The sequence below is a fragment of the Cervus canadensis genome, chromosome 27 (assembly GCF_019320065.1).
Source record: "Cervus canadensis isolate Bull #8, Minnesota chromosome 27, ASM1932006v1, whole genome shotgun sequence".
In the NCBI taxonomy this organism is placed as follows: Eukaryota; Metazoa; Chordata; class Mammalia; order Artiodactyla; family Cervidae; genus Cervus; species Cervus canadensis.
In genome coordinates, this window is record NC_057412.1 from 6,250,887 (window position 1) to 6,267,005 (window position 16,119).

General features: G+C 42.5%; 2 protein-coding genes across 7 annotated transcripts in view; one reads left to right on the forward strand and one right to left on the reverse strand.

Annotated features, from left to right (window-relative positions):
• The window catches only part of N6AMT1 (N-6 adenine-specific DNA methyltransferase 1), a 23,693-nt gene extending 19,469 nt beyond the window's left edge, over positions 1-4,224 (reverse strand). For all 6 annotated transcript variants that reach the window (XM_043449000.1, XM_043448999.1, XM_043448998.1 and 3 more), the window contains exons 1-3: positions 4,069-4,224; positions 1,430-1,516; positions 372-462 (exon numbers count right to left, since the gene is read on the reverse strand). In XM_043449000.1, the coding sequence (XP_043304935.1) occupies positions 372-462; positions 1,430-1,516; positions 4,069-4,202 (312 nt within the window). In that variant the 5' untranslated portion in view covers positions 4,203-4,224. The remainder of the gene's footprint in view (positions 1-371; positions 463-1,429; positions 1,517-4,068) is intronic.
• The window catches only part of LOC122428646, a 26,353-nt gene continuing 14,128 nt past the window's right edge, over positions 3,895-16,119 (forward strand). Inside the window, exons 1-4 of the mRNA XM_043448677.1 lie at positions 3,895-4,247; positions 5,783-5,827; positions 11,036-11,119; positions 13,947-14,153. Of these exons, the coding sequence (XP_043304612.1) occupies positions 3,895-4,247; positions 5,783-5,827; positions 11,036-11,119; positions 13,947-14,153 (689 nt within the window). The remainder of the gene's footprint in view (positions 4,248-5,782; positions 5,828-11,035; positions 11,120-13,946; positions 14,154-16,119) is intronic.

Below are 16,119 nucleotides of genomic sequence, written 5' to 3' on the forward strand. Positions count from 1 at the left end.
TGGTTGGATGGCATCACCGACTCAATGGACATGGGTTTGAGTAAACTCCAGGAGTTGGTGATGGACAGGGAGGCCTGGCGTGCTGCAGTCCATGGGGTCACAAAGGTCAGACACGACTGAGCAACTGAACTGAGCTGAATTGATCAGTTAAGAATTTACTTTCTGTAGTGGGTTAAAAAAGAGTCGGCACCACTGAATGACTGAACTGCACTGTACTGTACTGGGTTAAAAGTTAAAAGTTAATGAACTAATCACTTTTATTTCATTAAAAGTTAATGAAATAATCACATCTTGACATAAATCATCTTGACCTTAACCTAATTGAAAAGAAAATTAATTATTACACTTCTGGACAAGGAGTAACAGCTTACCAAATCTGTAATTATTGGCTGAATGTGGACTTGGTTACAGCGTGCCGTCTCCAGGGTACATGCTGCTGCCTCAGGGTTGACATCGGTGCACCTATAAACCGAAAAGAAAAAACTATACCCTATGTCTATTGATAAAAATTCAAAGAATGTTTCACTCCTTTTATATAAAGTAGATTTAGAAAAAAGTTGAAATACTTTATAATGGTGAATAAAAAAACAATTCAGATTTGTCATGCTGATGAAAAAATTTGTTATATTGATGTAAAATCCAAGAGTAGAATATAGCTACATGCAAACATATCTGAAGGAATTTATTAAATTATGAATCCAATCTCAAGGGTGAAACAGATCACCAGCCCAGGTTGGATGCATGAGACAAGTGCTCGGGGCTGGTGCACTGGGAAGACCCAGAGGGATGGGATGGGGAGGGAGGCTGGAGGGGGGATCAGGATGGGGAACACATGTAAATCATGGCTGATTCATGTCAATGTATGGCAAAAACCACTACAATATTGTAAAGTAATTAGCCTCCAACTAATAAAAATAAATGGTAAAAAAAAAAAAAATTTGAATCCAATGGAGAAATACTATGCAGCTACCAAAAATGAAATTTAAAGGGAAAATGCTCATCATACAGTATTAAATGAAAAATACAGGAAGTGAAGAAAGAAAAAGAGGAAACAGTTGGGCCACATGTGGTAAAATTTATGGGTGATTTTTATTTTCTTGTTTACATTTTCTATATCCTCAAATCTTCTATAAAGACATTATGTTCCAATTTTCTTCTGATAAATTATTTATCTAAAAATGATTCAAATTTAGAGATGACTTAAAATTATTATGTGGCTTCTACAATTATGCAGTATAATAGGACAATTCTGAACATGCATTTGTCACTTTTAGGGAGGCATAATTTGTAATCAGAGTCCTGAGTACACTTAAAATAGACACTATCAGATACATATTATCCACTTATAAAAATGGTTTCATTCAAGCAGTCATAGTCACAGTGACTCTCTCAGACCAAGGTGTGGATGAATGTGTCTGCTTACACTTACATATACAAAGCCTGAGGCCCGATCACAGAGGCTAGGAATGCAGACACCACTCCAGACCCTGAGCCAACCTCGAGGCATATTTCCACTCTAAAAAAACAAAATAAAATAAATACTAGCACAGCGGTATTAAAATATACATCATGGAAAATAACTCATGCTACTTTTAATGTCTATTTCCCAGAATCATCCCTCACCTGCAAATACATGGAAATATAAAAGAAATTTATAAATAAGCTAATTTCCAATAATCACTTAGTGCTCACTTATTGTTCAAAACTGTTGAAATTCTGGGTGTGTGATTGAAGTTTGCAAAATAATACATAGTTTTTGATTTTCACAAAACATTACATAAACAATGGAATGTTAATTTAGGATTGGAAATATTAATATGGAAGACATCAGCTTTTCCCAGAAGGAGCTCCTAGTTTGGTGTTTCCTAAAAACAAAAAGGTATTATTACAATATTTATTTATAAAAGATGTTTTCTCTCATTTTGAAGTAACTCATGAATCCATCAGCATATCCCAGGGGAAGACAAGAAGCTCCCCCCGCCACCCTCTTCTACTAATAATAGACTGAGAGCAGCGGAGAAATTCCGTATTTGTACATCACTACACTGAATTGGGAAAACACCCAAGTAATCTGACCTTAGAATATTAATAACACTCTTAAGAATGCAATTAAATACATAAATTCTTGATTCTACCATACTTATCCTTCCCTATCATCTTGTATATGGGCGTCCCTGGTGACCCAGTGGTAAAGAATCCACCTGCCAATGCAGGAGATGAGGGTTTGATCCCTGGGTTGGGAAGATCCCCTAGAGAAGAAAATGGCAATCCACTCCAGGATTCTTGCCTGGAAAATCCCATGGACAGAGGAGTCTGGCGGGCTACAGACCAGGGGGTTGCAAAGAGTTGGATATGACTTAGTGACTAAACAACAACAACATAATCTTGTATTTACAGTAAAAGTACAAATTATCCCCATTCCAGAAATAGGTTTGATGGTATTTAAGGGGCACTCTTAGCACCTAACTTCCCAAATGAACTATTAAAAACCAACAGACTCTAGGGGTTTCTAACTTCTGGAACTGCTCTGTACATCTGACAAGACTTTACTGTGCTGTAGGAATGTCTGTTGAATCTTACCAGGAGGCTTCTATTTGAAACTTTAACTATCATGGCCTCATAAATAATTAGAATTCCATGACCAGAAATACCCAAGACTTTAAAATAAAAACAGTTCCTTTTACAGCAAGGCAATTTGTGCTTTAAAATCTTTCTGGGATATCTTGATAATAAAAGACATGTTATAAAACAGTACTGTTAAAAAAAAAACAACACAGTACTGTTCCATTCTGTATTCCAGTAGATCCAAAAGTTTCAATGCTTACAATGAAAAACTAGTTTAATAAGAGTTGGGACAATTTATATACGGAAAAATCTGACCAAGAGAGAGAAACACAATTTGGACCTTCTAAGCCTGACAGCTGTTTGTTTCATCCTGAAAAAAACCCCATTTCAACTTTTGATCTCTAACTAAATCTGTGTGTGCTGTATGCTTAGTTGTGTGGACTCTTTGGGACCCCACGGACTGTAGCCCACCAGGCTGTTCTGTCCATGGCAATTCTCCAGGCAAGAATACTGGAGTGGGTTACCATGCCCTTCTCTAGGGAATCTTCTCAACCCAGGGATGGAATACAGGTCTCCCGCTTTACAGGGGGATTCTTTACCATTTGAACCACCAGGGAAGCCCAAGAATACTGCAGTGGGTAACCAATCCCTTCTCCATGGGGGCTTCCCAACCCAGGAAGCAGGGGGTATCTTGCACTGCAGGTGGATTCTTTACCAGCTGAGCTACCCGGGAAGCCCAAATTAATTAAATCTAACTACCCAAATTGCTTTCATCTAAAAAATGACAAAGTATTCACTTTTTATATTAAATTAAAACCTATATGAGCGCTTCAACAAATCAATTTTAATACTTATTATGAGCTAGGGTATATTCTATAGGCAGCTAGCTGCATGTAACTTTAAATTTTTTATGATTTAATTAAAAACTCAGTGCTATTCACATTTCAAGTGCTCAGTAGCCACACGTGGCCAGGCTTTTGCTGGGTAGCTGAGTATGCTATCCAGGGGGTTTAAACACACTCCCCTACTCCGATATTTTACAACCTCATTTCTTTTTTGTGCCCTTCCATTGCTGGAGGATGCTTTTATGTACTGCGTAGATTCAATAATGCCATGGGGCACTGATATTTACTAAAAACGGTAATATTGAGACGCAGCGTTCTCAGGATGTTTCGTTTTTGAACATGTTATAACACCGCCACTCTTTAGGCTCTTCAGATTAACAGCTGATAGGAAATGTTACATCCTGAAAAGGTGAGGAAACACAGAGCCCCCGAAACCAAAACACCACCTTGGGAAGAAAGCGGATAGCTCCCTGCCGCACTGATTATGTGTATCCACGGGAAAATCCTCAGTTACAGTATTTTGGTGTCAGCTGTCCCCAAGTGGGCCGACACCGCCTCCTCGCGGGGAGGGCGGCGACAGTCCTTGCCTTGGTCCTGCGCCGCCGCCTCTCCAGGACTCCCGAGCCCTCTCCCGCGGGGACCCTCGCCCTCCTCGCACCCCGTGAGCTCGCCCGCCGCCGCTTCGAGTGCGTCCAGCAGCAGAAAAGTGTCCTCCGCGGGCTCGTACACGTCGCTGAAGGCGCCGCGGCCCACATGCCCGTACAGCGGCGTGGGGAAGCTGGGCGCCGCCATCTTTTCCTCTTCCGGCCGGCGCGCGTGCGCCAAAGTTGCGCATGCGTAAGTGCAAGGCCTGGCCGCGGGGGCGGGGCACCAGGGGCGGCGAGGAGCCTCCCATAGGGCTGGTCGGCGGGTGTCTTTCCATTGCTAATTAGACAGTTGTATAATCTGCAACTACTCACGTTTGTTTGCTTCTTTCGAATGTTAAATTGTATTTTATTTTATGGCCTAGCGCTGGGTAGAGGCAGCCTCTGTTGTTTTTGACTAATCTTTCTTTATATTTAGAAGTTCTCTTCTATTCCTAGTTTGCAAGGATTCGAAAAAATCCATAATAGAATGGTTACCAAATTTAACGATATTTTTTCTTTTCCATCAGTTGAACGTTCAGCCTTGAGCCTTTAGATTAAGATTTTTTTTTCCTTATTTCACTTTTTAGTAATATTACAAAAATTGCCTTCTTGATGGTGTATCATGAATGTTCTCTTTTTATAAACCTCACTCGTGCAAAAGGATGCGTTTTTCTGTCGTTTAATACACTGCTGGGACTTCCTTGGATTGGATCCCTGCTCTGGGACAATTCCACATGTGTGACGACTACAACCCACCCTCCCCCCAAGCACCACCACTACTGAGCCCGAGCTCTAGAGCTGTTGATCTGCAATAAGAGAGGCCAGGGGCATGAGAAGCCCCTTGCACCACAGCTAGAAAGTAGCCACTGCTTGCAACTACACAGAAAGCCAAGGCACTGCGATGAAGACCTAGTGCAGTTAGAAGTAAATAAATAAAAGTATTTTAAAAATGCACTGCTGAATTTGGAGTGCTAATGAACTAGTTCTGTTTTGTATCAGGGTTAGGGTTCCGTAGGACATTATTTCTGAAATATATAAAACTTACCCATAGAACCAGTTGGGCTTGGTGCCTTTTTCAGTGGATATTCTCTGGTGTTTGGGGGGATCTTCTATAGATTTTAAACTATTCAGGTATTTGCAGTCTTTTTGAGTCAACTTTTGAAATTTCTTTCTCAATAAAACATTGACATCTAGTGTTTTAAATTTGACAAATAAAAATACGAAGTACTTGGATAATGTTTTTAAAAACCTTGAATATCCGCCACCCAGATTTGACAAATAATAGTATTTTCTTATGTTTCCTTAAAATAGTTTTAAAATATGAGAATTAAAATATTACAAGTGAATTGGGTGTTCTTTCTGTACTCACCTTCGGTTCCATTTTGTAATCCTCAATCCAAAGTAACTTCTTTTCATGAATTCGGTATTCATCTAACCTATGTTTTTAAGCTTTTATTCATGCATTCATAGACAACATCTCGTGTATGTGTTTTCATATTTGTATAACTGGTAACAGGTTGAACATATTTTTCTTCAAATTTCCTTCTCATTCAACATTAAGATTTTAATTTTGATATATAAAGCTAGTTTATTCCTCTTAATTGCCATATAGTTTTCTTATTCTTTGAAAATATAAAACAATTTCTATCCGGAATGGATAAATATCAATTGGTAAACATTTAGGGTTAGTTATGAACATCACTGTAATTAATTTTCTTAAACATAGCTTTTTCTGATCTTTTACAGAAATTTCCTGGGATTCAACCGAGAATGGATCAGCAGGGTTGTAAGGTATACACATACATTTGGTTTTTGTTCAGTAGCTCGGTCGTGTCTGACTCTTTGGGACCTCACCAACAGCAGCCCGCCAGGTTTCCCTGTCCTTCACCATCTCCCAGAGCTTGCTCAAACTCATGTCCGTTGAGTTGGTGATGCCATACAACTATCTCATCCTCTGTTGTCCCCTTCTCCTCCTGCCTTTGATCTTTCCCAGCCTCAGGGTCTTTTCCACCGAGTCAGTTCTTGGCGTAGGTGGCCAAAGTATTGGAGCTTCAGCTTCAGTTTCATACATTAAATATATTTAAACTGTGTACTTTCGATTCAATTTTCAGTGAATCTAAAACTGCTTTAAAAAAAAGCAAACTGTGAAACATTATATATACATATATATATATATATATATATAAAGGGTGTGTGTATGTATTTGGTTAGAAGTGTAATTTTAAATATCTTAATGAAAATGACAGTTAAATGTACAGTTGAAAGATAAGCATGTTAATGAAATTCCTTCTGTTATATTACTATTATCATAATTATTATTGATTTAATAATCCTCAGTATACCTTATAAATTTAGGAATTGGCAACCCACTCCAGTATTCTTGCCTGGAAAATCCCATGGACAAAAGAGCCTGATGGGCTACAGTCCATAGGGTCACAAAGAGTCAGACACGATGAGCACGTGTATGCTTGACAAAGCTGGTTTTTGCCCTGCTGACATTGCTGTTGTTAATATTCTCATGGGATAACAATCTTGGTTAAAAATGTTAAAAAGAATTCAGTACTGCCCAGCCAGTGCAGTAAGCAGTGGGTTACCTGCCAATACAGTTCTGTTTGCGTTAGCCAGTTGAATTGTCAACATGGTTACTCATCTACTGGATGATTTCACAACTCTCTTCTTAAATTTGGTTGCTTTGGACACATTCTATCCTGGAAACAAAATCTAGGCTCCATAATAAATTCAGAAATAGTAGATTCATGTCTTTTTTTCCAGCTGGTTCGGGTAGAGTTTACACATTTACTTCTGCACCATAGGAACGGCTGCTAGCAAAGTTGAAGCATGCATTCAATTCCATTACTTTGGCACAATACAGAGGCACATAAAAGAGGGCGACCATCAGCCTGTCTATGGTTGGAAAATTAATTCTTTTCAGTGCTTTTAAAAAGAATCTCTACAGGTGCTCAGATCTTATGAACTTAGGACCAGCAATGACCTCATCACCTTCAGCTGGTCTAAAAGTTATCTTTGGCAGCTGCGTACTTTATGAAATCGTGTTAATTATGATTGTTTTTCCTAGTTGTAAGTCCTTCTGGATAAGTTTCTATAAAACATTTATTTTTATCACTTACATAACTACATAAAATATTTTCGTTGGTGTCAAACTGTCATGTTAGTGCCAAACAGATTCCATTTCAATTTCTAGAAATTATTGGAAAGTTAATATTCACATTTTAATGGCACCCTTGCTGTAGTCTTAAATCATGTTTTACTGAAATTCACAACAGAAAGCATAATCACACTGTGTTTATACAGAATAAAGCACAGAAATAAACCTTTCCTGTTAATCTCTGCAGTTAATAACTACCCTTTCCTTTTTTTAAAAAAAGACTAATCATGAATAAAATTCAGTATCTTCTTGAACTAAGTTTTCATAAAAATGATCATCGTGGATATTCATCATTTACTTCTCTTTTCTGCACAGTGATATTTTAGTTTAGGAATCATAAACTGCATCTTTTCCCTGGCTTATGAAACTTTATCCTATCCATTTCTATCTCAAGAAAAATAAGAATATTTTAAAAAGTGAGGTTTGGTAAGAAAGTCATATTCCTACCTAGCTTTTGGTTTCTCTGTAGAGATATCAGTTCAAGAAAGCTCAGTCTCTACAGACATTTTCACCAAGTCCCAAGCTTGCGCGGGGCTTCCCAGGTGTCTCTAGTGGTAAAGAACCTACCGGTGAGTGCAGGAGACCTAATGGGCACGGGTTCCATCCCTGGGTCGGGAAGATCCCCTGGAGGAGGGCATGGTTACCCGCTCCAGTATTGTTGCCTGGAGAATCCCACGAACAGCTTAGCACGCAGCAAGCTTGTATCAGTTCAGTTCAGTCGCTCGCTCAGTTGTGTCCGACTCTTTGAGACCCCATGAATCGCAGCACGCCAGGCCTCCCTGTCCATCACCAACTCCTGGAGTCCACCCAAACCCATGTCCATTGAGTCAGTGATGCCATCCAGCCATCTCATCCTCTGTCGTCCCCTTCTCCTCCTGCCCTCAATCTTTCCCAGCATCAAGGTCTTTTCCAATGAGTCAGCTCTTCACATCAGGTGGCCAAGTATTGGAGTTTCAGCTTCAACATCAGTTCTTCCAATGAACACCCAGAACTGATCTGCTTTAGGATGGACTGGTTGGATCTCCTTGCAGTCCAAGGGACTCTCAAGAGTCTTCTCCAACACCACTGTTCAAAAGCATCAATTCTTTGGCGCTCAGCTTTCTTTATAGTCCAACTCTCACATCCATACATGATCACTGGGAAAACCATAGCCTTGATTAGATGGACCTTTGTTGGCAAAGTAATGTCTCTGCTTTTTAATATGCTGTCTAGGTTGGTCATAGCTTTCCTTCCAAGGAGTAAGCATCTTTTAATTTCATGTCTGCAGTCACAATCTGCAGTGATTTTAGAGCCCCCCAAATAAAATCAGCCACTGTTTCCACTGTTTCCCCATCTATTTGCCATGAAGTGATGGGACTAGATGCCATGATCTTAGTTTTCTGAATGTTGAGCTTTAAGCCAACTTTTTCACTCTCCTCTTTCTTCATCAAGAGGCTCTTTAGTTCTTCTTCACTTTCTGCCATAAGGGTGGTGTCATCTGAGTATCTGAGGTTACTGATATTTCTCCCCATAATCTTGATCCCAGCTTGTGCTTCTTCCAGCCCAGCGTTTCTCATGATGTACTCTGCATATAAGTTAAATAAGCAGGGTGACAATATACAGCCTTGACATACTCCTTTTCCTATTTGGAACCAGTCTGTTGTTCCATGTCCAGTTCTAACCGTTGCTTCCTGACCTGCATACAGATTTCTCAAGAAGCAGGTCAGGTGGTCTGGTAATCCCGTCTCCTTTGCTTCCAAAACAAGCCAAAAAAAATCTAGAGACAAGTTCAAGGAATAGCAACTTTCCTCAGAAAGCCATCCATCTGAGAAGATGGTGGACTAGAACCCCAAAACCATCTTACCTGAGTTAGAATTCAGGCTTCTTTTATAAAGTTGCAAACTCCTTGATGATAGAATTCTTTGCTTTTGCCACTGTCCACAGGTAGGTCTGGTCACAATGTTCCTATAAACAAGACAAATGTTATTCTTTGTTCTGCAACATTTTATATGAACGGAAAAGTGTTACACCTTTAAGGTCAGAGCCTTGAGAATGGACTGTTCTGTATAATACAGGATATGGGAGCGTGTGTGCCAAGTTGCTTCATTTGTGACTGACTCCTTGCAACTCTATGGACTGTACCCCACGAGACTCCTCTGTCCACGGACTTCTCCACGCAATACTGGAGTGGGTTGCCTTTCCCTCCTGCAGGGGATTTTCCTGACCCAGGGATCAAACTTGCATATCTGTCTCCTGGATTGGCAGGCAGGTTCTTAACCACTAGCGCCGCCTGGGCGGCACATTTCAGGCTATAACCAACATTTTTTTTTTTTAAAGAAAAGGTGCAGAACCAGCATGACCAAGCACAGGCAACAGAGCACAAAGATTGGAGCTAAAGGAATAGATGTAATATGGAGTCAGGTTTGTTCTTCTCTGTTACATTATTTCAAGATGTAATTGTTTAACTACAAAGCTACACTTTTGGGTAGAAGACATCCTTTGGAGGTAGCGCATTGAAACCATGTTTAGAGATCTAGACATATGAGCTTTCAGACAGTAATCACATTTACTTCATCCCAGTCTGGAAGAAGTCACCGTGTGAGCTGGAGGATGACTAAAAAGCTGACTTTGGTCAGTGTTGCCAGAACATACACTGTTACTCCAAGACTCTTCTTTGCCTGGATCTTGCATATGCCCAACTGTGGACCAAAGTGTGGTGCCCTCACCTCCCCACAGTTCTTATGTAGAAACCATACACCTCGATGTATTTGGAGGTGAGGCCTTTGGGAGGTATTAGGTTCAGAGGAAGTCATGAGAGGGCAGGCCTTCATGATGGGATTAATGTCGTTATAAGAAGACACTGCCTTGCCAGGTGGTTCAGTGGTAAAGAACCCACCTGCCAATGCAGGTGATGTAGGAGACGTGGGTTTGATCCCTGGGTCAGGAAGATTCCCTGGAGAAGATAATGGCAACCCTCTCCAGTATTCTTGCCTGGAAAATCCCACGGACAGAGGAGCCTGATGGGCTATAGTCCATGGGGTCATTAAAGAGTCAGACATGACTTAACAACTAAACACAGCAAGAAGAGACATCAGAGAGTTTGCAGTCTTCCACTCTCTCCCTGTCATGTGAGTACACCCTGAGATGTGTGTGCTTGCCAAGTAGCTTCTATCATGTCCAACTCTTATTGACCCTATGGACCATAGCCCACCACGCTCCTCTGTCCATGGGATTCTCCATCCAAGAACACTGGAGTGGGTCGCCATGCCCTCCTCCAGAAAGGGGAGCATAAGCAAACTGTAAAATCATAGTTTAGAAATAGCCCTATTTTGATTTGTTTTTAGTTATGCATGCTAAGTCACTTCAGTCGTGTCCGACTGTCTGCAACCCTATGGACTGTAGCCCTGCCAGTCTCCTCTGTCCGTGGGATTCTCCAGGCAAGAACACTGGAGTGGGTTGCCATGCCCTCCTCCAGGGATCTTCCCGACCCAGGGACTGAACCACATCTCTTGCCATCTCCTGCATTGGCAGGCGGGTTGTTTATCACTAGTGCCACTTGGAAGCCTCCTGAGAAGCCAGCCATCTGTAAGTCAGGAAGTAAGCTCTCACGGGAATTTAACCATGCTGACACCCTAATCTCAAGCTTTCATTCTCTGGAACTATGAGAAATAAGTGTTGTTTAAGCCGTTCAGTCACTGGTATTTTGTTATGGTAGTCCTAGCTTACCAATATATCCCCTAAGGACTAGATGCGTGGCATCAGAGCACACGCAAAGGGTCTGGTAGGGAATTCAGATGGTGTTCCAGGCAGTTCCGGAGCACATGTTTTACAATTTCAGTCACTGCCTCTTTTAGTGTATTAACAGAATCTCAGAAGATGGTTAAGCTGAAAAGACAGCCTTCAAAAGACTGCATTCCAGCAAGATCAATTAACAGTTTGTAAGTAAAGTCATTTTGCTTGTATAATTGCTAATGAAATTCTTCAAGTAGCTGTTATTCTTAAGAAAGTTGAATTGCTAGCTTAAGTTATGGAGTATAGTCAGCTGGACTCTATGCCTTCCTCATGTTATTCTCATGAGCTATTTGTTGATTTGATTTTGAATGTTTTCTCCGTTGTGGCATAAATTTATGAAAGAACAGGATGCCAGTCAGAAACTTTATTACATTCTTGTGAGAAAATATACTTTTATGGCTCTCTTATGCTAGAAGTGGCACTAATTAATTGAGAGTGTGAGTGAAGGTTTGCCCTGGCAAATTTGGAAAAGCAGCTTAAAAATAGGTAATACAGATGTGGAGAATTTTTCTGTCTAGCCTTGATCCAGGTACCTATTACCTTGACTTTCCTTATGTTACCAGAGCATAAATATAAATTATTTCTTTTTTCCCAGTTTTATTGAGACATAATTGCCACATAACATTGTATAAGTTTAAGACGAATGGCTTAATGATTTGACGTATGTGTGTATTGGGAAATGATCACCACCATCAGTCTAGTTAACATTGATCACTTCACGGTCACACACTTTTTCCTTGTATTGAGAACTTTTAAGATCTACTCTCCTAGCAACTTTCAAATATTCACTATAGTGTGATTGTCTATAGTCATTGTGTTGTACACTACATCCAGAACCTAAATGCCTGGCATTTGTTTTTAATTATTTTATCCCCCCCCCCCACGTTTTTTGGAGCATTTATTAGGTGCCAGGCACTGTTCTAAGCACTTTACCTGTGTGAACTTGTTTTTTTCTAACAGTCTTCTAAGGCAGGTACCACTCTCCCCACTTTACACAGAAGGAAACTGAGGCAGCAAGAGGTTAAGTGTCTTGTCCACAGCCACACACTTAGTAAAGGGCAAATTCAGGATTTGGATTCAGGCCCTTCAGACTCCAAAGCACAAGTGCTCTTTTCCATACGCAGCAGCTGGCAGGCCTGTTCCCCCTGGGGCGTGGGGTAGAACTCTGAACTCCCCATGGGCTGACTGGAATCTCTTCCCAGTTACCCACAGAGGGGCAGAGTCAGCATGGAGCACTGGTGGTCCTGAAGTCTGGCATGGAGATCCCATACCTCTGAATCCACTGGGGTTTCCGGGACAGGGGAGAGAGCTGGCGGGGCAGGAGTTTCCTGTTGGCGCCATCACAAATTGCTGCGAGCTCAGTGGCTTTAAATGACGCAAATTATTATGCTACAGTTCTGCAGATCGGCAGTCTGACATGGGTCTCTAAAATCAAGGTGTCATCAAGGCTTTGTTCCTCCTAGGCATGCTGGGGAAGAATTCACTTCCTCACCTTTCCTGGTTCCTAGAGGCCTCCTGTATTCCTTGGCTGGTGGCCTCTTCATCTGCAAAGACGGCCACAGTGGACCCTGACTTGGTGTTGCTCCGACTCTGCTTCCTTCATCGTTTCTCTTCCTCTGACCCCCTGTGACTTCCTGGGTTGCTTCAGATGCCTGCAGCAGGAAGGGGTCAGAGAGGTGCCTCCTTGTCCTTCTTTGGTGTATAAGATTCCAGCCCCACCACTACCTGGGGGGCAAAGGTGGTCTTGGGTGGCACTCCATGCCAGGCACCGTGCCTGGCGTTGCAGTTTCTGGAGGACAAAGCAGAAATGGCCTTGGCCCCCCACATTACTTCACATTCTTTGTCTGCTGTACAGTGGACATCCCACCTGGTTTTTCTTGGTCTCCCTGAAGGCATCCTGCCCCCAGAGGACCTGTTTAGATCCTCAGAATATGTACATTCTGAAGGCTCTGATGTATTTTACCAGATTGTCCTCCAGAAGTGAAAGTCGCTCAGTAGTGTCCGACTCTTTGCAACCCCATGGACCATACAGTCCATGGAATTCTCCAGGCCAGAATACTGGAGTGGGTAGCCTTTTCCTTCTCCAGAGGATCTTCCCAACCCAGGGATGGAACCCAGGTTTCCCACGTTGCAGGCAGATTCTTTACCAGCTGAGCCACAAGGGAAGCCCTTGTCCCCCAGAAGGAACATATAGTTCATATTCCCATCAGCATGAAGATTGGTACGTCTGACAGACAGAAGGAGGTGACTAGGGCAAAATGCTTGTTGAAAACAAAATCCTCATTTGTCTCCTGAATATTTATTGAGTGTCTGTTATGTGCACAACCCCGTGATAGGTCTGGGGATATACTGGTGACCGAAGACTGCCAAACTTGTTCTCTGTATTCTTCCTTCTCCCGTGATGGCAGGTTTGGGAGAATGTCTAGCTTTGTGGATGAATTAACCAACATCGCACATCATGGTGCTACATAAACATCAGAGAATACTCAGGAGAGGGGGTGTTGCGTCTCGGCCCAGAGAGGGACATCATGGCGTGGGATCTTGTTCACCCACACCTCCTTCTCTATGCTTCCCCCTGCACAGAAGAGGCTAGAAGCCTGGGGACTTGATTTCCCTCGCCAGCGGGGTTCTGCTAGGGGGCCACCCATGGGAGGCACTTGTGGGAGGCAAGGCAGTAGGAGGGAGGCCGAAGCCGTTGTGTTCTAAGCAGACATACGTGCACAGGCTCCTGCAGGGGCAGACGACGCAGAGTCTGCAAAGTCAGCACCAGGGCGTGTGCATCTGAGCCGCTCTGGAAGGCTGTAACTGCTTCCCCTCAGTTCCCTATGGCTGGGCAGTTCAGCTTCTCTCATGTGCCCCTTCATCCTATGAATAGTTTCATAACCCAAATCCCTATTTTAAATCCTCTGAAATATCTAGAGCAGTTTGCTTTCCTGATTGATGGACTAGCCCAATGTTAAAATTACCTTTCAGATTCCATCAGCCATGGGGTGTGACCGAGACCCAGACATCATCTGTCAGTAAGTCTAACAGAGGCAGTTTTTCCAGAAGCAGTGGAAGAGACTGCGGGTTGATTTGTTTTCTTCCAGTGAAACACCAGATGGATTCTGTGACTGGCTTTGGAAGGGCCACTTGTATGGACAACACCTGTCTTCAGACACTGAAATCACACGCAGGAAGGTGAGATACCCACACCATGACGGGCACATGGGAACCGAAACCAAGCTTCAGAAATGCAAACCTCCCTGGACCACTTACCTGATACACACAGAACAGACGTCTGAACACCCGAAACACAGGAAGCAAAATGGCATGTCCTAGTAAAATTGTTAACGTTCTTTTCTTGCTGAGTGTGCATATAGTTGAATCCACACCATGAAATGTTCCGTGATGGTCCAGTGGTTGGGATTCCGTGCTTTCATTGCCTAGGGCCTGGGTCCGGTACCTGGTCAGGAAACTAGACTCCAAAAGCCGTACAGTGCAGCCATAAAAAGAAAGAAAGAGAGAAAATGTTCTTCGGACGTGACTACCTTGTTGTCATTAGAGGAATCTGGGACCCTGCTGTTTTGTGAAAGCCATTCAAAAGTCAAAGTGCTAGTCACTCGGTTGTGTCTGACACTCTGCGATCCCATAGACTGTGGCCCACCAGGCTCCTCTGTCCACAGGATTTCCTAGGCAAGAATACTGGAGTGGGTGGCTGTTAATTTATTTTTTAATTGAAGGGTAATTGCTTTACAGAATTTTGTTGTTTTCCGTCAAACATCAGCATGAATCAGCCATAGGTATACATCTGTCCCCTCCCTCTTGAACTCCCTCCCATCTCCCATCCATCCCACCCCTCTAGGTGGATACAGAGCCCCTGTTTCAGTTCCCCGAGTCATGCAGCAAATTCCTGTTGGCTCTCTATTTCACACATGGTAATGTAAGTTTCCATGTTACTCTCTCCACACATCTCACTCTCTCTTCCCCTCTCCCCCGAGTCCAAAAGTCTGTTCTCTGTGTCTCTTTCTCCACTGCTGCCCTGTAGATAAACTCATTGGTACCATCTTTCTAGATTCCATGTATATGTGTTAATATACGATACATATCTTTCTCTTTCTGACTTACTTCACTCTGTATAATATGTTTTTAATAAGTAGGATTTGGCAGTTTTTAGAGGTAATTTAAAGTGGAAGTTTGCACCTTTCGACCTTTTGTACCTTTTAAATTGGGTGAAGGTGCTCAAAAAGTACAAGCTTCCAGCTTAAATTACTTCTAGACTGCCAAATCCTTATTAAAAACAAATGCTGAGCACATTTCTAACATTTATTGTACTATGTATTTATGCTTTTGAAATATTGCTTGACACAGTCAGGATTCATCTAGGACCTAGCTCGTTTTTCTCACATGTAGATCTATGAGTCGCTTCTGTCATGTCCAACTCTTTGAAATTCTGCAGACTATAACCCACAAGGCTCCTAGGTCTATGGGATTCTCCAGGCAAGAATACTAGGGTGGATTGCTATTTCCTCCTCCAGGGGATCTTCCTGACCCAGGGACTGAACCCGCGTCTCCTGCATCTCTTGCATTCCATGAAGATCCTTTACTGCTGAGCCACCTGGGAAGCCCATGTACACGGATGTCTTAACTAAGTGTGTTGTGACAGAGTTTTACCTGTAGACCTAAGTTGCACATCTTTAATCGTGGTGGACAGCATAATGGTCCCCCAAAGATGTTCACATTCTGTGGTTGGTGGTTCAGTCTCTAAGTCATGTCTGACTCTTGCGACCTCATGGACTGTAGCCCACCAGGCTCCTCTGTCCATGGGATTTTCCAGGCAAGAACACTGGAGTGGGTTGCCATTCCCTTCTCCAGGGGATTGTTCAGACCCACGAATCAAATCCAGGTCTCCTGCATTGAAGGCGGATTCCTGCATTGCGGGCAGAGTCTTTACCAGCTGAGCTACAAGGGAAGCCCATTCTCTTTCTACTTCCCAGATCTGTGAAAATTTACCTTACCTGGCAAAACAGGAGTTTCAGTTCAGTTCACTCATGTCTGACTCCCTGTGACCCGATGGACTGCAGCACGCCAGGCTTCCCTGTCCCTCACCAACTCCTGGAGCCTACTCAAACTCATGTCCATCGCGTCTGTAATGCCATCCAACCAT